Source organism: Dromiciops gliroides, chromosome 3 (assembly GCF_019393635.1).
Source record: "Dromiciops gliroides isolate mDroGli1 chromosome 3, mDroGli1.pri, whole genome shotgun sequence".
In the NCBI taxonomy this organism is placed as follows: Eukaryota; Metazoa; Chordata; class Mammalia; order Microbiotheria; family Microbiotheriidae; genus Dromiciops; species Dromiciops gliroides.
Window position 1 is genome coordinate 585149358 of NC_057863.1, and position 24100 is coordinate 585173457.

At 37.9% G+C, this 24100-nt stretch overlaps 2 protein-coding genes and 2 pseudogenes across 2 annotated transcripts; 1 reads left to right on the forward strand and 3 right to left on the reverse strand.

Moving 5' to 3' along the window:
• Positions 1-726: 726 nt before the first annotated feature.
• On the reverse strand, positions 727-1491 carry LOC122748096 (annotated as a pseudogene).
• Positions 1492-3795: 2304 nt separating this feature from the next.
• Positions 3796-4607, forward strand: LOC122748097 (annotated as a pseudogene).
• Positions 4608-6466: 1859 nt separating this feature from the next.
• On the reverse strand, positions 6467-7408 carry LOC122750511 (olfactory receptor 56A4-like). Its single transcript, XM_043997257.1, has one exon. It carries the CDS (start codon positions 7406-7408, stop codon positions 6467-6469), a length of 942 nt encoding a protein of 313 aa, XP_043853192.1.
• A 15244-nt stretch (positions 7409-22652) lies between these two features.
• LOC122750599 (olfactory receptor 56A1) lies at positions 22653-23609 on the reverse strand. The gene has a single exon (XM_043997352.1). It carries the CDS (start codon positions 23607-23609, stop codon positions 22653-22655), a length of 957 nt encoding a protein of 318 aa, XP_043853287.1.
• Between the last annotated feature and the right edge of the window lie 491 nt (positions 23610-24100).

Here is a 24100-nt window from a genome sequence, read left to right on the forward strand (position 1 = left end):
TGTTGACACATAACTATCTTCTAGGGAAGCCCTTTTCACCAACCAAAACTCTACTCTCCGTCTTTCTGTCTCTCACTCTGTTACTATCTCTGTCTCTGTCTCTGTCTCTCTGTGTCTCTCTCTGTGTCTCTCTCTCTGTCTCTCTGTCTCTCTCTGTGTCTCTCTCCCTCCCTCCCTCCCTCCCTCCCTCTCTTGGTGGATGATCTTTCCCCAACATTATCTGTATATGTACATCATCATTCCCTAAGGTGCTACACAGCATACTTGGGAAATAAAATTTATGAAAAATAATGCATTCGAATTTCTCTTGGATTTTATTGGTAGATGAATGGACTTATTGCTATAATTCTAAATATCAGTGGCTATTGTAAAGGAAGGAATAATCAGGAAGTGAAAGTATTCAAAATTAATGTGATGGCCACAAGATAGTTCCTAGAAATTGAGACAGTGGGATATGGTGCAAAGAAGGCTAATTTGGAGTAAAGAAGGCTTCATTAGAATCATTCCTCTGACATCCAATAGGTACCTGGTCATAGGCAAGCTTCTCAACAACTCTGAGTGCTTCCATTACTTCCTCTACAAAATGGAGATAGTCTTATGTACTTCTGAGAGTTGGTATGATATTCAAAGAAAAGAAATGCAAAATACTTTGCAAACTTTTAAGCTCTATATAAATCTAAATCATTAAAGCTCTATGTGAATGCAATTTTTGTGATCATTATTATTTTAAAGTCTCTGGCTGGACTTAGGCTTATGATATATACTGGCAGTGATGATGTAAAGGGATGGGGGCACCCTCTTACCAATGTGATGGGTCAGGAAACTAAACAGTGATATATACATAAGAGATAAAGATACTGCAGAAATGGGCAGCACATGTGCCTAGTGCCTTAGAGTGGGCATCCTTGGAGGAGAGTCGGAAAACAGCCCGGATCTTGACATAGGACACAGAAATAAGTCCAATGTCCAGAAGTATAACTGAGAAGGCCACAAGAATACCATAGACACAATTTATGGATGTATTGCTACAGGCAAGTTTCACCACAGCCATGTGTTCACAGTAGGTATGTCGTATAATATTCTGGGTACAGTACCTCAGCCTCTTAATGAGCAATGGGCTGGGCAAAACCATAATGGCACCTCTGGCCACACTTACAACCCCTAGTTTGATGACCAAAGGAGTGGTCAGGATGGTAGCATAATGCAGTGGTTAGCAGATGGCAACATGGCAGTCAAAGGCCATGGCTACCAAAAGACCTGAATGAATACTGGAAAAGGTATGGATTAAGAACATTTGGGCCAAGCAGACATAAAATTCAATGAAATGAGAATCCGGCCAAAATATGTCAAGCATCCTGGGGGCTATGTTGACCCAAGGGATAAATTATCAAAGGCCAGCATACAAAGGAAAAAGGACATGGGCTGATGAAGACTGGATTCTCCTCTTATCACAAAGACAATGAGGCCATTCCCAATCAGGGAAAGGGCATACAGATTTTAAACATCATATGATATTGGTCTATAGTTTTCTTTATTTGCTCTCTCCTTGCTTAGTATAGGTGTTAGGACTATTTATTTCATAAAATGAGCTTGATAAAGTGTTTTCTCTTCTGAACTTTTGGTCTTTCAAGTAAAAATTTAGTCTTCCATTTTTATTCCTCATAGTTTGCTTGTGGGTATCTCCCTCACCCTTTGACCTCTCTCCACTGCTGCACAGATCCCCAAAAGTTGAGCTGCTTTAGTGTCTTTAATCTTCTCCCATTGAGTATAGGTAGCTCAGTTCAGCTCAGGTCCTTGCCTTGAACACATTCTGGAGAAAGAGGACTGACCCTAAACAAGTTTATGTAACCCTTTCACTTCAGCTGGATACTCTTTCTCTTTTATCTTATAGCTATGAAGAGTTCCCATCAACCACTAACATCTCCACCTCCAAATACTCTCCATTTCCTTGCCTTCACTGGGTAAATTCAGAGTCTCTCACCTCTTCTGAAAGCAAATGACATCTCGGTTGATCCACTGTTGTAGGGGTTCCTACAGCTGGAAATAGAACAGAAAGGGGGCAGTGGAAGGAACTAAAACTGTCAATTAACTGCCTTCATGAATCTGAAGGGTCATGAAAAAGAGGCAGACTTCTTTTTAATTGGCCCCATTAGGCAGAAGTAGAAACTTTGAATGGAAGTTGCAGAAAGGAAAAGTTAATGCCTACAGGAAGGAAGAGGGAGGACCTCCCAACAATTAGAACTATCTAAAAGGAAAATGGGCTGCCACAAGAAGTAGTGCTTCCTCATCACAGAGGTTGTTGACCACTAGTCAGGAGTGTTGTAGAAGGAATTCCAATACTACAGTGTGAAGAAGGCTGAATTTGAAATCAGAGGATTTAGCTTCAAGTCCTAGACCTGATACATATGAGACTGTGTTCTTCATTCTTCTCCAGGCTATCTGGCTGACATCTTCATAAGACTCTCTCTACCATGCCATCAAAACTATTTCCCTCTGGAAGCTCACTCCACCTCTGGTCACAAGAGAAGTACCGACTATCCCCAGGAATTGACTAATTCCTCCCAGAACTTCCCTTTCAAGGAGAAGGCTGAGGCCGATCATGTCTTCATTCCTTTCTAGGCTGAAGTGCTGAATCATCACAACACTCCTCTGTCATTCCTCCACCTGGGTATCATTTTTCCAGGAAATGTAAGCTATGCCTTGACTGTTGAGTTGGCTCCTGACATAGAGCCACTGGCACAAGGCTCACGTTGTGCCCCGTGAGAGAAAGGGAAATTAGCTAGGCGGCAGCTTTTGTTTTTCTGTGAGAGCCTCTTGGCTCAGGCCCAGGGGTTCGTTCCAAACCGGCCTGGGGTAGCTTCGTGACCAGGACAGTGGCCTGCGATTTCTCCCCCCCAACCCCACCCCTTCCTGGCTTCGGTGAGCCTGGCCCACCCGCTTCTCACGCTGGCTGGGCATTCAGCCCCAAACGAGGTCCTTTCTGCTAAGCTTTAATTTATTCATTTAGCAAACACTTATAAAGAACCTTCTGTGTGTGTGGCAGGAGGGGGAGAGAATGAGTCAACGAGCATTTATTAAGCACTTATTGTTTGTCAGGCACTATACTGAGGAGGGACTTGTGAAGAAATGTGAAAACAGTCCCTGCTCTCTGAGAACTCACACTCTAATAAAGGAGACAACAAGTGTGGGAGAGGTGTCAAGGAGATAATCCAGGCAAATTGTTATTAGAAATGTGACAGAGGGATTATTTTCACCAGAATTTTGGTGTCAGAACATCCAAGATGGCTGCAGCATCAAGGAAGTGTGATGTTTAAAATCTAAATTGTGGTCGCCTTAAATTAGAAGCTTCAGCACCAGTCTTTGGGCATTAAACATTTATTAAAGCATAGAGGTATTCACAAGGTGTTCAGAAAAAAAAAAATTCCTACCTAGCCTAGAGTTCCAGTCTGGTTGGGTTCTTCCTGAAGTCCTCCTCCACAAGCCTGCTTTAATCAGGAACTCTCCAGCAAGCTGATTGTGGAAGCTTTTTATAGGTCTGGAACAGAGGCAGTCCTTACACACTGCTTCAAGCTGATTGGTTGGTGTCATCCAAATCCATTGGTTTTGAAGGTGTTCTCAAGTTGAGTTCACAGTCTAGCTTCTGAGAACAATACCTTCTTAAGGGATAGCCAGGTGTGATTACAATCCAATTAACTTGAAGTAGGCTTAATCAAGCAGTCAATCACTCTCACTTGATTCAATCAGTATAGATTAATCTCCAGGTGGGTCTTTGAGTATCTGCTAAATCCCATTATTTCATCACAGAAGGAAACTATACGAAAAGCAAAATCATTTCCTGTAAAGACAGTGCTATGTTATCATAACCCATATGTTATCAACTGGAGTACTCTGGAAAGAGATGATATGCATTTCACATTACAGACACTAGAAGATAGATTTAAACATGTTGGACTTCAAAAGATTGAGACTCCAAAGAAGAAAAAACAGCCATTTTCAAAGATAAACCAAAGAAAAAGATATTGTTGGAAATGATGAAATTCCAAAGAAAAAAGAAACCGAAATTAGCCAGAAAATACCACAATGTACTCCTGTACATATCAGGAAGCAACTTGCTATTGGGATTAACGAAGTTACCAGAACTCTAGAGAAAAATGAATTTCTTTTAGTGTTTGTGTGCAAATCTGTAAAACCGGCTATGATGACCTCCCACCTGATTCAGCTGAGTGTCAGCAAGCCATACCAGCTTGCAGGTTCCTTACCTTAGTGTTATCATTGCACGTGTTACTGGTTTAAAGTGTGTTCTAGCTCTGGGTTTTGAAAAGAACACAGAAGCCTTTGTTGATGAACTAAAAGCTATAATTCCTAGGGTACCTAGTTAACATGTGCCGTGGCTTCAAGACAAAACTAAAGGTTCCCTGGAAGATAACAGAAGGGGAAGCTTTGGAAACACAAGATGGGACTGTTTTAGAAACTTCCTTTGAAGAGCTTACTAAAAATAAGTGAAAGCTTGTTGAATGGCATCAAGATACTTCTGTAACTTTACAGCCCCTAAAAATAAACTGATTCCAAATCCCCCCAAAATAAGGAAGCCACCAAAAAGTTTTTAAAACTACTTCAAAATAACATATGAAACACAACTTGTAAAACAATTTTTCATGATTAAAACCGATTTCTAAAAATTAAAAAAAAGAAAGAAATGTAAGCTACTTGAAGGCAGGAATATTATCTTTCTTTCTACTTACATCTGTATTCCCAGCACTTAGCACAGTACTCAGTAAGTACTTGATAAATGCCTGCTGACTATGTTACTTTTAGCAAGTCACCGCCTCTCTTGTCACTTTGGTCTATATGATCTTTAGTTCTTTTCCATCACATAATCTAGGAAATGGGTTCCTTTACCAGGTAGAGGTCAGACAAGATAACCTCTGATGGTTCTTCCAACTCCAAAATTCAATAATTTTACATTTTCTTCTATAATGCATTTTACACATTTATAATACATTTTACATTTTCTTATATAATCAAAAGGAGTGAAAGCTATGCCCAGGTTAACAGATAAGAGGGAATAGACAAAGAAATAACAAGTTACTGATTAGTCAAGAAAAATTTATTGATGCTTACTGTTTTATACTGGTTACAGACAAAAGGTTACAGTCTCTAATCTCATGGCACTACAATCTTATATAATATTATAAATGTTGTATGTATAAGACATGTATGTAAAAACTTCACAAAAGCAATCATATAATATAATCATATGAGCCTGTTATATGGGTACACCTGTGATGCTATGTATAATAGGGAAATAAATAGTATGAAGTGGATGATGGGCTCTGATGATCCAAGAAAGCAACCTGGGAGGCCCCATAAACACTTGCAAGAAAGCATTAACCACATTGTTGTTGTTGTTGTTGTTGTTATCTTGTTTATATTATTCATTGCCTAAGAAGTCCCTATGGCATAACACCATAGTCTTAAAATTAACTTTCCAGGCAGGCATTGTTCAAATAAACACAAATGTCAAAATGAGTCATTTCAAATTGTTGAAAGGCAGTCACACAAGGGGACTGGATTTAGAGTCAGGAATGACCTGTATTCAAATGCTTCATCTAACACTTGAGGGGCAAGTCATTCGACCACTCTTATCTTCAGTTAACTCCTCTGTAAAATGAAGATGATATCTGTAGTACCTGCCTCTCAGCATTAATATGAGGATCAAAGGCATGTAAGGCATTTACCAAATCTTAAAGTGAAATGCAAATCTCAGTAGCTGTTATGAAATAGATTTGAGTGGACTTACCCTAGGAGAAAGATGAGAGGACTGACTTTGGAGTCATGGAATCTGGGTTCAAATCTCATCTGTGATACATATTTGCTACTATTGCTTGGACAAGTTATTTAATTTCTCTGGGCCTCAGTTTTTTCATCTGTAAAATGGGGGTTCAGGAGTTTGGACTAGTTAGCCTTTGAGGTTCCTTCCAACTCTATCTATAACCCCATTACAATCCTAATGGGATTGTTAAGTAAGATAGTGCTTTTAAATCCTATCATGCTATTGAAATACAAGCTATGATCATTCATCTTGCATTGCTGTATTTTACATCCTATCAAAAATATTAGTCTTCTAAAGTTATCCTTAATTACCTATCATTCAGCTTTTCTGAGAAATAAGGCAGCCTTATCACACAACAAATCTTGAACAACAGATCTTGGTCGCTTTGTTTACAATTTCATTGATGCTGGACTTTTGCCCAAGTTCCAAACCTCTTCAGTTGGGAAGCCTATTAGAAATAAAGGAAATTGACACTTGTAATGGGAGAGAGAAAAACAGAGAGAGACCTTCAGGGTCATTTGGGGCATCCCAGCGAAATAGGAATGGAATTCAATCAAAAATTAAACCACATCATGATGCCCTCCATTCCAAAACTTGGTTCATTCAAAAAAGATTTAAAACCTACCCCCTTCCTCACAACCTCCTCAATAGCTTCTGGATCCCCTGCTTGATCTCCTTTGTCCGAACTCCATAGACAATGGGGTTCATGGCTGGGGGGATGAGATGATGCAGGATGTTGAGCATGATGGGGACATCATGAGGAATTCTCTTTCTAGCCACATTAGTGATAATCAGTACTAGTAGGATGGTGCTGAAGAAGAGAATAAGGATGAAGTGAGAGCCACATGTGCTCAGTGCCTTGGCCACAGCCCCCTCTGCCTTGATCCTTAGTACAGCCCGAAGAATAAAGGAGTAAGAGAGAATGATGAGGATAAGGTCAGAACCCAATAGGGTCCAGCCAATCACAAACTGGTAGATCTGGTTGAAAGTGATGTCATCGCAGGAAAGTATAGAGACAGACAAGTTAGTACAAATGCAATTCTTGATGATATTGTCTCCACAGTAATGGAGTTGGGCAGAAAGGATTGGAATGGGTGCAGTAAGGAGAGCATTCCTAGCCACAATGAAGATGGTGGCCTTGACCACAAATCGATGAGTGATGATAGCTGAATAACGGAGTGGTTTGCAGATGGCTACATATCTATCATAGGCCATGACAGTGAAGGTACTGGACTCCATGGTCAGAAAGCTGTTCATGATATACATCTGGAGGAAGCAGGCAGGAAAGCTGATAGGTCTGAGATCAAACCAGAAGATGGCCAGGACTTTGGGGATGACAGTGATGCAGAGAACAATATCCAACAGAGCTAGTACAACAAGTAAGTAGTACATGGGTTCATGCAAAGATGCTTCTAGCTTTATAGTGAGGAGGAGTGTGGAATTTGCCCCCATGGCCAAGAGGAACAGCAGACTCAGGGGAAGAGATAGCCAGTGCTGCCAGCTTTGGTAGCCAGGGAAACAGATAAGGAGAAACTCAGAATGCAAAGGAGAAGAGCTGTTACTGATGAGTGCCATGAAGCAGGTCTTGAGTTGAGCAGGTTTTCTCTATGGATTCCTTCCATGGACAGGGGCAGTCATATGTTCATCTTAGATTCTAAAAGGATATGGCATCTCATTAAGCAGGGGAAAACCTTCATAGAATAACTTCACTAAATGCAAGAGAAATGGTTTGAGCACTCCCCATTTCATATTGGGTCTGGTAAGGTACTACTAGGGGTATCTCATCCCTTTCTCTACTAGATATCTTCCCCTGCCACAAAAGTCTAAATGCTGAGTTCATAATAGGGAATAGCTTAATAATAGCTTCATAATAGCTTAATCCAAAATGGGACTAGGCAAGAAATGCCTTCTGTTCTATTTGAGAGCCTTCTGTGGATAAGCAAGTGAAGAAGAGGTTCAGTGATGAATGTGACCATTTAGTGGCTGTCACTCAGGCCTCAAGGGCCAGATTCAATTGGAAGAAGAACAATAGAGGTCTTTTTGGAGGAATTGAAAACCTGTTGAGATTGTAACAAGTTTCTCCTCATCTCATAACCCCCACAACGAAAGTGACGGAATGATACTAAAAGAGGACATTACCCTCTGTGAAAATAACACAATTGCCAAAATAAAAATACTATAAAATAGAATGTGAAAGTTAATGAAGGACCAAAAAGATGGTAGACTACACATAATCCCCACCCCACAATTCTACCTCCACACCAAAACCAAAATTATGCACTGATTTGGAATAATTAAAACTGAATCCACAAGATAAAAACAATAGAATCCCCAAAAGATAAAATCCTCATTAATACCAAAGAATACCAATCTCTAATTCTTAAAGTACTCATTCTAAATAAATAAATAAATGAAGTACTCATTCAGCCCTTCTCCCGCAGTAGCCTCTACTTCTTCTGGTAGGAATACACAAACAAACCCAAGGGCCTGTGCCTGGATCTTTATATTGGGATTCCATCTTACTTTTCAGACTTTTCAGCATACATCTTTCCCTGACTGACCACAACAGTGCAACAAGCAGTAGATACTGATTCTGCTCAGCCCATTGGTAGGAGAGGAGGCGAGGGAAAGCATTCTCACAAGAATTGAGCAGAATATTTTGCAAACATCACCAAACAAAAGAAATAAAGCACAGTTGCCAGGTAAACAATAAGTACTCCTTGCTTAGAGGTTGAGAAAAAGAAAAACGAAGAGATCAACTACTTATAGGTTAAAAGCAATAAGAAATCATTGAGATTTTTTTTTAAATCTCAAATTTCAAAGATGAAAATCTCTTCTTGACCTCACACAATGAGGTAAAGATGTAAAGATGGACTTAAAGAAATGGAAGGGGGAGGGATACAATAGGAAACATAGGTGATGTCAAAATCAAAGCTATCAATATTATAAACAAAAAGAATGTATTAGAGACTATAAAAAGCCATGAGAGATATCCATTTGCACTAAGCCTTGAAAACTAAAGCTTAGTTTGTGGGGAAAAATACTATCCAAGCTATTTCATTTCTCCACATAAACACATGTACCAAAGCTAGACAAATCACTTCTGGTTTTGGGTCATACACACAGAATGTTTTTGTATTTATGACACCTTTTGTGTGGTAGGTAGGTTTTTAAATCTTATAGTCTAAGAGATTAGAGTACCTAAGTACCATACTGAAAGCATAGGAAGGGGATACTAAATCAAAACTAGATGATTCATTCTTCCTCACATCAGCTAACATCCTCATTTCAGCCACACATCAGGTGTGTGCTGGTGTACTAATAAGCGGTGATCCAATAAACCTCACCCAGCAGGGGGACATGTAGACATGATCCTCAGTACTATTGCCAGCCTACCACCATTCCTGATCTAGTCACTGAGCCTCCTAAGAATTTTTAAGATGGAAGAGACTTAAGAAGTCATCTACTTCACTTCCCACCTGCATGGATTCCCTCTACAACATTTTTAACAGGTACACATCCAGTATCTCCTTGAAATTTTTCATTGTCTGTTGTTAGACAGTTCTGATGTTTTCAAATGTTATCCTTATTTTGAAACAAAATATGCCTATGATTTCAACCCCTTGGATTTAATTTTGACATCTAAAGCTATGCAGGACAAGTCAATTTAATTCAATAAAAAATAAAAAGTCCTTCAACTCAAGCAGTCATTTAAATATATGTTAACCTATCACGTCCAGTCTAAATCTTCTCTTCTCCAGGTAGTGTGTCACAGTAAAAGGATTCTTGGACTTAGAAGCAGATTTGGATTCAAACCAAATGCCTATTCTGCTACTTGAAGCCTAAGTGACCTTGGAAAAGTCACTAAACCTATCTGGGCTTCAGTTCCCTCCTAGTAAAAAGAAAAGGGTTAGATTAAATAATCTCCAAAGTAATTTTATTTCACATTTTTTATTTTATAATGCTATGAAATTTCCCCAGTTCTTATGTGAAAATCTAATATTTAGTAGAAACCTTAGAAGCTAATTTATCTACTAACTATAAATGAAAATGTCTTCTAAAGAATATCTGACAAGGTAATATGTAATAAGCAACTGAGATGTATGGGTTGTTCGGCTCCCTGTGATGCTGGTTACTCAAAGTAGCCCACATTTCCTAGTTCTGCTGTCAGCTTTGGGAATCTGACTGCCTCTGCTTTAAATCAGGGCAAAAAATTCTACCCTATTTAATATCTCCCTCTCTCTCACCCCAATACTTTCTCCCATAGAATAGAAAAAGATGCTATTGTATCTTTACCCTCATATCTCTCCTTTGTTCCCTTTTTTGACTCAAAGAAAAAAATCTGGGCCAGGGTCCTGCTGTATAAAACAGAAATATTCAGGCAATATCTGGGGCTGCTTCCTGTGTTCTGGGTTGTAACTAATAATACATAGCAGTTTTTATGGCTTTCAAGTTCTGCTCCCTTTTGTTCCCCAGTGTCAATAAGGAGAAGAATTTGGGCAAATGGGATTTGAAATTCATTGGGTTCTAAGGGGATACCTGGGAGAGGCCACTTGGAGGGAGGGGAGTACCAGGGAGACACTGGGATTTTTTAATGATCACAAAAATTAAAATATGGAATGTATAGGGAAATTTTATTTTGTTTTTGTTTTTACTTTCTATCACCAGTGCTTAGAGTAATGCCTGGCATGTAGTAAGTACTTAATAAAAATAACACCTAGCATTTATACTATACATTAAGGTTTCCAAAGCACATTATATTTGTTATCTCACTTGACTCACAACCCAACAACAACTTTGTGATGTGAGTACTATTATTATCTCCATTTTGCAGATGAGAAAACTGAGGCAGAAAGATGTTAAATGACATAGGCAGTGTTGCACAGATATAATTATCTGAGGCAAAGCTTCGACTCAGCTCTTACTGACTACAACTATAGCACAATAAACACTATGCCAACTAGATGCCTGTATGGGACAATTGCCTCAGTTTACCCAAATAATTCGAGGAGACCACCAAGTCAAGCAGAGGCAGATTTATTTCATTCTTATGAGAATGGGTGACCCCATGCAAGGGATGATGAGTGTGTCAATGAGTTCATGAGTTGGGTTTTTGTGGAAGTTTTTTTTTTGGGGGGGTCCCCTCGTGCACAGGATGAGCTCACAATCTAACATCCAATCCTGTCTCACCCAGTATGTGTGTTCAGTACATGATCATGGTATGGATACATGTTCAGTTATGTCCAAGAGCTGGGGGGAAGGGGAGGGGGAAAAGGTGAAACCACTCCACCCATGTAAGGAGGGGCAAGGGGGAAGAGGGGAGAGATAGTACCAGGAACTGGTACCAGGAGCTGGGGCTTAGGAATGCAAGAAGGGAGAGGTAGTGTTAGGGTGGGTCTGCGCTAGCAGGAGACAGCTCTCCTGCTTGGTCATAGAACAAGGAGGGAGTTGGAGGTGTGTTGTAGCAACGGCATGACTAACCATAACAAGAACTGGGGGCTTTGGAATGTAGGCAAGGAGGGATGGTACCAGGGTACATCAAGTTCAGCAAAGTGAGATACATGATTCCTGTTATTAGCAATAGGACAAAACATGAACAGAATGATCTGACAATAACAGGGAATGGGGGCTGGGGACTTTCCAGACCCCATCCTCAGAATCTGAACTGACTCAAGTCCACCATATCCCAGTCAATGCCTATAAATGCTTTGTGATTAATTCAACAGTGAAGCAAAGTGAGACTTCTCAGGAAGAAAAGTTCCATGGCAGGACATATGGGAGGAAACAAGTGGAGTAAGGAGGACAAGTCTAAGAGCAAGAAAGCCTGACCTGTAGGAGAAAGTAATGAGACTAATCAAAGGCAGGAACTATTTTTCATTAATTTTGCACCCTCAGGATCAAATACAATGCTTATACGGAGTAGGTACTTAATAAATGTTTGTTGGATTAAATTGCATAGAGTTATTTACATGAAGAACCATATATGGTTTCTTCTTTGTCTTTAATGATCAGAGAAGAGGATGCAATCTCAGTGAGAAGCTTTGAGGTTAATGCTGCTCTTTGGGCCCTTTTAGCACAGGAGAAGTCAACAGTTCCCTTGGTAAACCTCACAGTGAACAGTTTGATATCTGAAAGAAGTAGGAAAAGACCTTTGGGTGTATTAAAACTGCTAAAATACATGTGTAACTCAATTTGTGGAGTAATCTATTTAAACTGGACAGCAAATGAGCTTTAAACTGATAAGAATTGGCTCAAAGACCATAATCTTATCAGAGTTGTCTCAAGGAGGGATTAACATACACACTCAGGTGGAGTAATCTATCTAACCCTCCAGGAAAGTAGGAGGGGAAGGGGATAAGGAGGGAGGGGTGAAAAAAGGGAGGGTAGATTGGGGGAGGGGGCAGTCAGAAGCAGATTCCTTTTGAGGAGAGATAGGGTGAAAGAAGATAGATAATAGAGTAAGTATCTTGGGGAAGGGAATAGAATGGAGGGAAACAGTTAACGATAGTAACTGTGAAAAAGAAAAGGAAAAAAAATTGTACAAAAACATATTTATGGCAACTCTTTGTGATGGCTAAGAATATGAGATCAAGGGAATTCCCATCATTTGGGGAATGACTAAACAAGCTGTGGTGTGTGATTGTGGTGAAATATTAATGTGCTGTGGGAAATGACAAGCAGGTTGATTTTGGAAAAGCCTGGAATGACTCATATGAACTGGTATATAGTGAGGTGAGCAGAACCAGGGGAACATTGTACACAGTGACAGCATTATTGTTCTATGAGCAATTGTGAATTACTTAACTATTCTCAGCAATACAATGATTCTGGACCATCCCAAAGGACTAATGATGAAGCTTACAATCCACCTCCAGAGAAAGAACTGATGTTGATTGAGCACAGACTGAAGCATGCTGTTTTGCACTTTCTTTTTTTGAACTTGAGTTTTTTGTATAAAATGACTAATATGGTAATGTTTTATATAATTGCTGCCTCAGGGAGGGGGGAGGGGAAGGAGGGATGGAATGAGAGAGGGATAGAATTTGGAACTCAAAACTATAAATAAATAAACAAACAAATGAATAAATAAATAAATAGATAAATGGTTAAATAGATAAATAAATAGTTGGATAGATAGATAAATAAATGAGTGAATGGGTAAATAAAGAAAGAAAGAAATATATGAAGAAATAAAGAAATAAATAAAAATACATGTGTAAAAATACAGCTGTCAGTTTTTGAGCAGTTGACGGCAGAAAATGAACAACTGCATAAACAGAAAGGCTTAAATCACCTTTTAAAATTATTTTTATTTATTTTGTTAATTATTTCCCAAAAATGTAAAGAAATTTTAAAATCTTTTTTAAAAATTTTGACTTCCAAATTCTTTCCCTCTCTCCAGCACCTCCCCCCTCCTTGAGAAGGCAAGCAATATGATGTTGATTATAAATGTGAAGTCATGGAAAACAAATTTCCCTATTAGCCATGTTGCAAATGAAAACACAAACAAAATAAAACAATACAATAAAGAAGGGGAAAGGATGCTTCAGGCTGGATTCGGAGTTCATCAGTTCTCTCTCTCTTGGGAAATGGATAGCATTTTCATCGTTGGTCTGTTGGAATTGTCTTGGGTCATTGCCTTAATCATAATAGCTAAGTCACAAATGATTATCCTTATAATATTGCTGTTACCATGTATAATGTTTTGTTGGTTCTGCTCACTTCACTTTGCATAAGTTCATATAAATCTCAGGTTTTTCTGAAACCATACTGTTCATTATTTCTTATAGCACAACAATAATTCATCACATTACTATACCATGACATGTTCAGCCATTCAACAATTAATGAGTGTCCCCTTGGTTTCTAATTCTTTGTCCTCATGAAAAGAGCTACTATATTTTTGTACAAAAAGGTTATTTTCCCTTTTCTTTGATCTCTTTTGGTATATCCCCAAAGACCTGATAGTGGTTTTTATTGCTAAATCAATTGGTACAGTTTTATTGCCCTTTCGGAATAGTTTTAAATTGAATGAAATCACGACTCCATCAACAACACATTAGTGCCCCAATTTTCTTTGGGGTTTTTTGCTTCTGTGAGATTTAAAATTGGATATTAGATCATAAATCTCCCCTACTTAACCCTTCCCTTAATTCATCTCCCAGACTAGTAAATGGAAGAAGCTTCTGGTTTTCTAGATAGAGCCTTTATTGTATATAAGGTGTTGTTGATTAGAAGGATAGGAAAACAGAAATACAGTACAAATCGTCTTAAATCTAGGCTGTCTATATTCCTTATAAAAACTCACCAAACCGATTTAGGCCACCTTTGGAGTGAGTCAGACCGTCTGTGCCGCGCCGCCCGGAGTCCCGCCAAGCCGGCAAAAAAGGCTACTCCCCTTCTCTCCACCCCGGAAGTCAAAAAAAAACCCGGCAGGCAGTCTGACATGCGCAGCAGGCGCACTGTACCTGGCAGGCAGTCTGACATGCGCAGCAGGCGGACTGTACCCGGCAGGCAGTCTGACATGCGCAGCAGGCAGACTGTTCATCTCCTCCCCAAAAGGGTGGTCCTTGAAAAACTGGCGTCTTTCACTTATCCTAACCGACTGTTAAAAACTTTCATATTTTACCACATTTCTATGGTTTTTTTGGGGGGAGGATTTGAGGGGTTTTTGTGGGGCAATGATGGTTAAGTGACTTGCCTAGGGTCCACAGATTGTAAATGTCAAGTGTCTGAGGCCAGATTTGAACTCAGGTCCTCCTGAATCTAGAGCTGGTGCTTTATCCACTGTATCACATACCTGCCCCCAGTGTCCCAACTTTCCATAACCCTTCCAGTATTTGTCATTTTCCTTTTCTGCAATGTTAGACAGTCTGATAGGTGTGAAGTAATATCTAAGAGTTGTTTTAAATTGCATTTTTCTAATCAGTACTGATTAACTGCATTTTTCATGTGACTATTGATAGCTTTAATTTCTTCTTCTAAAAATTGCCTGTTCATATAATTTGATAATTTATCAACTGAGTAATGACTCTTATTTTTATATATTTGGCTCAGTTCCCTACATATTTTAAAAAGGAGGACTTTATCAAAGAAATTTGTTGTAAAAATTTTCCAAATTTTGTTTTCCTTCTAATTTGGGCTACATCAGTTTTATTTACACAAAAACTTTTTAATTTCATGTAATCAAAATTATCCATTCTACATCCTGTGATGCTCTGTATCTCTAGTTTGGTCACAAACTCTTCTCTTAGCTATAGATCTGACATGTAAAATTTTCAATAATCCTCTAATTTACTTATGATATCACTCTTTATGTTAAAATAATTTATGCATTTTAATGTTATCTTGGTACAGTGTGAAATATTGGTCTATGCCTAGTATCTCCCAAACTGAATTCCAGTTTTCCCAGCAATTTTTTCTAATGTGTTTTTATCCCAAAAAGCATGGATCTTTGTGTTTATCAAACACTAGTTTATTGTGATCATTTATTACCTAATCTATTCCACTCTATTTCTTAGCCATTACCAGATTTTTATTTTTATGATTACCACTAGTTTAAGGACAACTGAGTAATACAGTGGATAGAGTACTAGGCTTGGAATCAGTAAGACTCATGTTCATGAGTACAAATCTGGCTCAGACACTTAGTAGCTGTGTTACCCTGGGCAAGTCACTTAATCCTGTTTGCTTCAGTCCCTCTTCTGTAAAATTAGCTAGAGAAGGAAATGGCAAACCGCTCTAGTATCTTTGCCAAGAAGATCCCAAAATGGAGTCATGGAGAGTCAGACATGACTGCAGTGACTGAACAACAATAAAAAATATAGTTTGAAATCTGGAACTGCTAGGCTTCTTCCATTACCATTTTTTCATTGATTTTGTTGATATTCTTGACCATTTTCTCTTTCAGATGAATTTTGTTACTATTTTTCTAGCTCTACAAAAAAAGTATTTAGTAGTTTGATTGTCATGGCACTGAATAAGTAAATTAACTTAGGTAGAATTGTCATTTTTATTATATTGGTTGAGTCTATCAATGAGTAATTAATATTTCTCCAGTTGTTTAGATTTGTCTTTATTTCTCTGAAAAGTGTTTTGTAATTGTGTTCATATAATTCTCAGATTTGTCTCAGTAAAGACTCCCAAATAGTTTATATTTATTGTCTGTGGTTATTTTAAATGAAATTTCTTTTTCTACCTCTCTGATGGGTTCTGTTGGTCGTATATAGAAATACTGATGATTTGTGTAACTTTATTTTATATCCTAGAACTTTGCTAAGGTTGTCAATTGTTTCATCTAGTTTTTTGTCTCATTATTTGGTTCATTTGATTCATCCTTTAGGTTCCCTAAATATGCCATCATATTTTCTGCAGAGTGGTTGTTTTCTTAATGCCTATTTTTATTTCTTCAAATTCTTTTTCTTGTCTTATGGGTATAGCTAGAATTTCTAGTACAATATTGAATAATAGTGGTAATAATGGAAACCCTTGGTTCACTCGTGACCTTATTGGGAAGGCTTCAAGTTTATCCTTATTACATATAATGCTTGCTTTTAGTTACTAATAAGTACTACTTGTGTCTTGAAGAAAGGTTCCATCGATTCCAATGTTTTCTACTGTTTTTATTAGGATTAGGTTTTGTATTTTATCGAATGCTTTTTCTCCGTCTATTGATACAGTCATATGATCTGTTATTTTTGTTATTGATATGGTCAACTATGTTGATAGTTTTCCTAACATTGAGTCAGCCTTGCATTCCTAGCATAAAGCTCACCTGGTCATGGTGTCTGATCTTTTTAATATATTGATGTAATCTCTTTGCTAATATTTTATTTTAAATTTTCCCATCAATATTTATTAGAAAAACTGGTCTATAATTTTCTTTCTGTTTTTGGTCTTCCTGGTTTAGTTATCAGTATCATATTTCTCAGAAATTTGGTAGGACTCCTTTATGTATTTTTTCAAATATTTTATATAGTATTGTGATTTTAATTGTTACTTAAACGTTTGGTAGAATTAACTTGTAAATCCCTGATCCTTGGGATTTTTTTTTCCTTTGGTGGCTCAATAGCTTATTCAATTTTTTTTCTCTAATATGGGCTTACTTAAGCATTCTATTTCATCTTCTGTTAATCTGGACAATTTATATTTTTGTAAAAATTCATCCATCTCATGTATATTGTCAGATTTATTGGTATATAATCAAGCAAAAATACCATCTAATAATTGCTTTAATTTCCTCAACATTGGTAGTGAATTCACTCTTTTAATTTTTTTATACTGATGATTTGGTTTTCTTCTTTATTTTTTTAAATCAAATTAACCAATGGTTTGTCTATTTCATTGGGGTTTTTCTACATAAAACCAGCTTCTGGTTTTGTTCATTAGTTCAATCATTTTCTTACTTTCAATTTTACTAATCTCCCCTTTGATTTTCAGGATTTACAATTTGATATTTAATTAGGAAGTTTTTGCATGTTCTTTTTCTAGTTTTTTAGTTACATGTGCAATTTATTAATCTACCTTTTCTCTCTTTTATTGATGTACACATTTAGAGATATAAAATTTCCCTTACATATTGCTTTTCCTGCATCCAATGAAATATTTCATATCTTATGTCATTGTAGTGATTCTATTTAATAAAAATACTAGTTGTTTCTATGATTTGTTCTTTGACTCATTCTTTAGGGTTGTATTATTTAGTTTTCAATTAATTTTAATCTATATTTCCATTGTTCATTATTGAATGTAATTTTTATTGCATTATAATCTGAAAAAGATGGATTTAATATTTCTAGTTTTCTGCATTAGGTTTTAAGGTTTTATGACCTAATATATTGCCAATTTTTTTGTAGGTGCCATGTACCACTGTGGGAAAAGAAATATTGCTTTCTTTTTGCATTCAATTTTCTCCAGAGGTCTATCATATCTAACTTTCTATAATTCCATCCATCTCCTTAACTTCTTCCTTATATATTTTTTATTAGATTTATCTAGTTCTGAGAGGAGAAAGTTGAGGTTCCCCATTAATATAGTTCTACTATTTCCTCCTGGAACTCATATAACTTTTCTTTTAAAAATTTGGATGTCATACCACCATTTGGTGTATGTATGTTTAGTATTGATATTGCTTCATTCTATATAGTACCTTTTATCATAATGTAATTTCCCTGTTTATCTCTCAATTAGTCTATTTTAGCTTTAACTTTATCTACCAATTGGCTTTTTTCATCTGCCTACAAATATTCTGAGGTCTCCCCAATTCTTTCTTTATTTTTTTTTGTGGGGCAACAGGGGTTAAGTGACTTGCCCAGAGTCACACAGCTAGTAAGTGTCAAATGTCTGAGGCCGGATTTGAATTCAGGTCGTCCTAAATCCAGGGCCAGTGCTTTATCCACTGCACCACCTAGCTGCCCCCAGCTTTAACTTTATCTAAGATCATGATTCTTATCCTTGCTTTTCCCCCCATGAGCTGAGGCATAATAAATTATATTCCAGTCCTTTATTTTTACTCTATGTGTATCTCTCATTTTTAAATATGCTTCTTTTTTTAAAAAATCAAAAATACAATATATCATTGGATTCTGTTTTTTAATCCACTTTGTTTCCATTTTATGGGTGAGTTTATACCATTCCCATTGTTAGTTGTGCAATGTTGTCAATGTTTATCCTTTTTCCCTCTATTTTTACCCTATTCCACCTCAAACATCTAAATTGACTTCTAACCATTGCCTCCCTAATCCTCACACCTTCTAAGAATCCCTTCCTTATCATCTCTCTATACCTTATTATTTCATAATCTACCACCCTTCTGAGTCATTTCTTTATCCTCTCCCCTTATTCTCCTATTCCTTGATCTGCACAAGTCACACAATTAGTAAATGTCTGAAGCCAGATTTGAATTAAGAAAGATAAGTCTTCCTAACTCAAGCCTGGCGCTCTATCCGCTGTGTCACCTAACTGTTATTTAGGAAGAGATACTGAGATATAATCTAACGGTTTGGACTTTTGATAGGTGAAGAGCTGGTTAGGCTTGATTTCTTTGCCCTGAGATTTCTACAACCTATTTGAGTAACACATATCCTGGTGAGTCAATAGGTATCTGGGCTCTTCTGTATGGACCAGAAAGAGCTAACTTTTTAAGCTTTGCACTTCTCTGGTTTTAAGGGAACTGATATCAAGATTAAGAGGTATCACTCTCTTTTAAGAGTGATTATTAGTTTAAAGAGCTTGTAAAGTCTTCCATATTTCAAAGATAAAAAAGAAGAGAATTTGGTTAGCTGGGGAGCAGCAGTAGAGAAGTCAAATGTACAAATTGGCACATTTTGGGGAATGTACCAATAGTATCAAAGCCTGAACTCCAAGGTTGTAACTTGACTTAAGCTCATGTGTACTCCTTCCACTTGTACTTCTCTGACATGTTTCTGTAACCATATGATCATTCTCTTCCACGCATACAGCATGTATTGGTAGGAGGTGGTGGCCCAGCTCAAAATACCAGAACTTGCTTTAATATATGAGTGCTTATGGTATTATCACTGGGTTTGGTTTGTTGTTTTTTTGTTTGTTTGTTTGCTTCACTGATAAGTAAATGGTTTTGTTTAAGCTTTAAAAGCATCTTTATTAGAGGGACTACTTTGTGTAACTGGAAGCACATAACTGGAGTTTCAAAATGTTGGAAAACTATCTTGAACCACAATAGGAAAACTCTAGAATGTTGAGAGAATTTTATTATAATTTTATTATAATTGACCAGAAGTGATCTTTCTCTGAAAACCTGGATCTGTTCATTTGGGGATGGGTGACAGTGAGTAGCAGGTGTCCACAAACCCCATATAAAAAGTGCGAGGTTCTATAGTTTCAGTGAGGAACCTTCTCAATATATTCACACACAATGTGAAAAATAGTTTGTAGAAAGTATCAGAGGCAAGAGAAGGAATGTTAAGTTGGGGAATAACAAGGAAGTCAGTTTGGATAAAATTCACATCGTCCAAAGATATAAAATAGATATATAGATATAGGATATAGTGAAACTAAAATTAAAATCCAACATGAGCATTGTATATTTTAACCTAGAGGCAATAGGTAGTCACTGAAGATTCTTGAGAAGAGTAATAACATGGTCAGAACTTTGCTTTAAGAAGATTGTTTTGATGGTTAATATGGAAATAAATTTTCCATTATTTCATATGTATAACTGATATCATATTGCTTCCCTTCTCAAAGGGTAAAGGAAGGGCAAGAGGGAGCAAGAGAATTTGAAACTGAAAAACTTTTTTAAATGGATGTTGAAAAAATTTGAAAGTAATTTGAAAGTGTTTAATATTGTTAAATATTGGAATTAAAATGTGTTAAATATTGGAAATATTTCACAAAATAAATAAAAATATATTTTTAAAAGACAGTTTGGTCACTATATGGAGGACATATCAGCAGTTGTATATAGGAAAGGCAGGGGTATTAGAAAGAAGGTAAATAGAGTTCATGTGAGGCAATATAGCTCTGACAAGTGTTGATTCTTGCAAAGAGAGTGATCAGGACATTAATAGGAAACGAGACCTTTTCTGCTACCTTTTACCCGTCTTAGGAAATTGCTATCCATATGCTTCTATCCTTGACCATACTAGAGGCTTTCTATTTGTAGGGTTAAGGACTAGAGAACTAAAACTCTTGAAATATTGCAAAGAAATCATAATGAAATTCATTCAATTAGAAAATTAATAAACTAATAAGTGGTTGGATTAATTATTTGTCTTTGATAACCTTGGGGTCTTTGTTTCAAGAAAGGTCATTGCAAATAAATAGTGGACATATCACCAATCTACAATTAAATGTAAAAATTCATTAAAAACACATTTGTGGGGGGAGGCAGCTAGGTGGCGCAGTGGATAGAGCACTGGCCCTGGAGTCAGGAGTACCTGAGTTCAAATCCGGCCTCAGACACTTAACACTTACTAGCTGTGTGACCCTGAGAAAGTCACTTAACCCCAATTGCCTCACTAAAAAAATAAATAAATAAATAAAATTTAAAAAAAAACATATTTGATGTCTAGCAGTAGTTAAGATGCCAATTTGTCAAGAGGAAGGATACAGCTAATTCAGAAGTCAACATAGTGAGTCAAATGGTGTGTAGAAAAACACCCCATTGACTTTTAATCCAATCCAATTGAAGGGGTATAGTAGAGAATGTGACTCGAGGTAAGGGGGGAAGGCAGTGAAGGAGGATAGAGAATATTTATACTTATTGTGCTATTAGCAATAGCCCTTTGTAAAAGCTAATTGATAGTTGGTTAAATGATATTTTGGAGCTAATTTGGGGGTAATGCACCAAAATGGGGAGCTGAGCTGATAACATTAGACAAGAATCACCCTGACCCATGAGAGATACACACAGAGTTCTGAGGTGAACCCATAGCTAAACACAGAGTTCTGAGGTGAACCCATAGCTAAACATAGGTGGTCTAGTTCATCAGGGCAGTGGGAGTTAGGATAAGCACCTCAGAGTATATACTACATAATGTAAAATAATTTCAGGAAAGAGAAATTGCTAATAACTTGTGGGATAAGGAAAGACTTCATGGAGGAGGTGGTGCCTAAACTATGATTTGAAGAATGCTATAGATTCAAAAAACATTAATGGTGATGGGGCACATTCATTTCAGACAGAAGGTCTTTAGAAAGGCATGGAGAAAAGAAATGGTATGTCAGTCAACAAAAATTTATTAAGTGTTTACTTTGTGTTAGGCACTGGGAATACAGATAAAACCGGGGGAGGGGGGAATCTAGTCTGCCCTCAAAGAGTTTGCATTCTAATGGAGGAAGACAATACATTAAAAAAATACTCTCAAAAGGGGCTAGGGATAGAGAGGAGACCCCAGTCAGATAGCTTGGTAGAGTAGTCTTGTGGAGATGAGTTAACATAGAGTGAAATAAAGACATGCTTATCCTGGATCCCATCCTTAATAGGAGGTTCCAGAAGAAACTAGCTAACCCAGATAGAGAGGCCTTAGAGCAGAGGGTACTTCCAATGTGAGGAATAAATCAGGAGTGAAATAACTTTCCAAGCCTAAGAGGTCTCTAAGGCATGGTGGAATGAATCCTGTAGAGATAAGCCAGCTTACATTTTAATAAGCCAGCTTACATTTTAATAAGGGAAGGCAAAACATAAAAGGACTACCAATGGGGCTAGTTTCAGTGATACAGAGGATTTAGGATACAGGATACAGAGGAAGTAATATGAAATAAGACTAGAATGGTAAGGGGACAGATGATGGGGCACTTTCAGCATCAAACTTTAAGCGCCAACAATAGAATTGTGAATTGGGACAATTATCCAGAATCGCCAAATCAGACAAACACATACATTCACACAGTGAGAACTATAAAATGCACAGACATCCAGGGAGAAGTACAGTCAACTATGTAAAAAGATGGAAAGGTGTCCCCTGAAATTGATAGCATAGCTGTTCTGGAGCCAGATAAAGGTTGGTTGATCTGCACTGGACTTTGAGCAAAGACTACAAGAATACTCATCAGGAAAGTTGGAGAGAGGGGTTCTGAAGGGGATGGGCTATAGGAATTCTAAGTTCCCTTCTCAAAAACTGAGTCTGAATTATTTTTTTAAACACAATAGATATCTTATCTTTACCTGGTACAGACACAGAGACTTAGGGAAGCAGTATAAGACAGGATCCCAATACACACAGAAGGATGCCTGTTTCACATTGTGATATTACAATAGAGAGAATAGCATGAACATACCTACCCTGTGGCTCAGTCCTTAATTCACAGCACTAGGTTGGAAATGACTTACATGTCCTCACACCATCCTTTTCAGTAATTTCTGGATCCCTTGTTTGATCTCCTTGGTCCTCACACCATAGACAATGGGATTCAGGGCTGGGGGGATAAGGTGGTGAAGGACATTGAGAAGGATCAGGATGTCCATGGGAACTCTCTTCCTGGCCACATTTGTCAGAACAACAACCAACAAGATGGTACTGAAGAAGAGGATGAGAATAAAGTGGGAGCCACATGTGCTAAGGGCCTTGGCTGCAGCCCCTTCAGCTTTGATCCTCAGCACAGCACGAAGGATAAAGGTATAAGAAATGAAGATGAGGATGAGGTCAGAGCCAAGCAGGGTCCAGCCAGCCACAAACTGATAAATTCGGTTGAAAGTAAAGTTGTCACAGGAGAGTCGGGACACAGATAAGTTGGCACAGATACAGTTCTCAATTACATTTTTTCCACAGTAATGAAGTCTGGAAGAAAGGATTGGAATGGGTGCAGTAAGAAAAGCATTTCTGGCCACGATGAATACACTAGCTTTGACCACAAACTGATCAGTGATGATGGATGGATAGCGCAGGGGGTGGCAAATGGCCACATAGCGATCATATGCCATGACCATAAAGGTGCAGGATTCCATGGGAAGAAAACTGTTCATAATGAACATCTGGAGGAAACAGGCAGAGAAACTGATGGCCCTGAGATCAAACCAGAAGATAGTCAGGACCTTGGGGATGACAGTGAGACAGAGCACAATATCCAACAGGGAGAGCAGGCTGAGCAGATAGTACATGGGCTCATGAAGAGAAGCCTCCAGGCGAATAGTGAGCAGGAGGGTGGCATTGGCAGCCATGGCCAGGAGGAAGAGCAGGCTCAGGGGCAGGGAGAGCCAGTGCTGCCAGCTCTGGTAGCCGGGAAAGCAAATGAGGAGGAACTCAGAGAGTGCAACAGGTGAGCTGTTGTTGGCAGGTGCCATGGGGTAGGACATGGGTTGGTCAGGGTTTACCTGGAGACCAGCAAATGTAGAAGTAGGAGTCAATTCATCAGAAGTGATGACTGTCCAGGAGTCATGAGGGTAGGTCAGAATCTCTCCTGAGCAAAGCTGGTATCACATCTCACTCTTTGTGAACATAGCTGCCCTCTCAACAAGGTACGTACAGAAATAAAATAGAAATGTAGGTCTTTCTTTCTTTCTGTCCTCACCTCCTCTTTCTGAATCTCTATTTACCCATCTGTAAAATGAAGAAATAGAATTGGGTGATTTAGAAGGCCCCTTTTCCAATACACACTTTATACTTATAAGTTATGGGCATGGGATGGGGAGATTTGAGGATGTGTTATTCTACTGAACAGTGTCAAACAAAGCTCACAAGACTTGGATTCAAATCCCAGCATTGGTACTTTCTATGTAATCCTATACAAGTCACTTAATTTGAGACTCAGTTTCCTTGCTTACAAAATGAGAATAATATGCTGAAC

Bases quoted from the DNA above. Each gene is read 5' to 3' on its own strand.
- LOC122750511 (XM_043997257.1), bottom strand. From the start codon at position 7,408: ATGGCACTCATCAGTAACAGCTCTTCTCCTTTGCATTCTGAGTTTCTC.
- LOC122750599 (XM_043997352.1), bottom strand. From the start codon at position 23,609: ATGTCCTACCCCATGGCACCTGCCAACAACAGCTCACCTGTTGCACTC.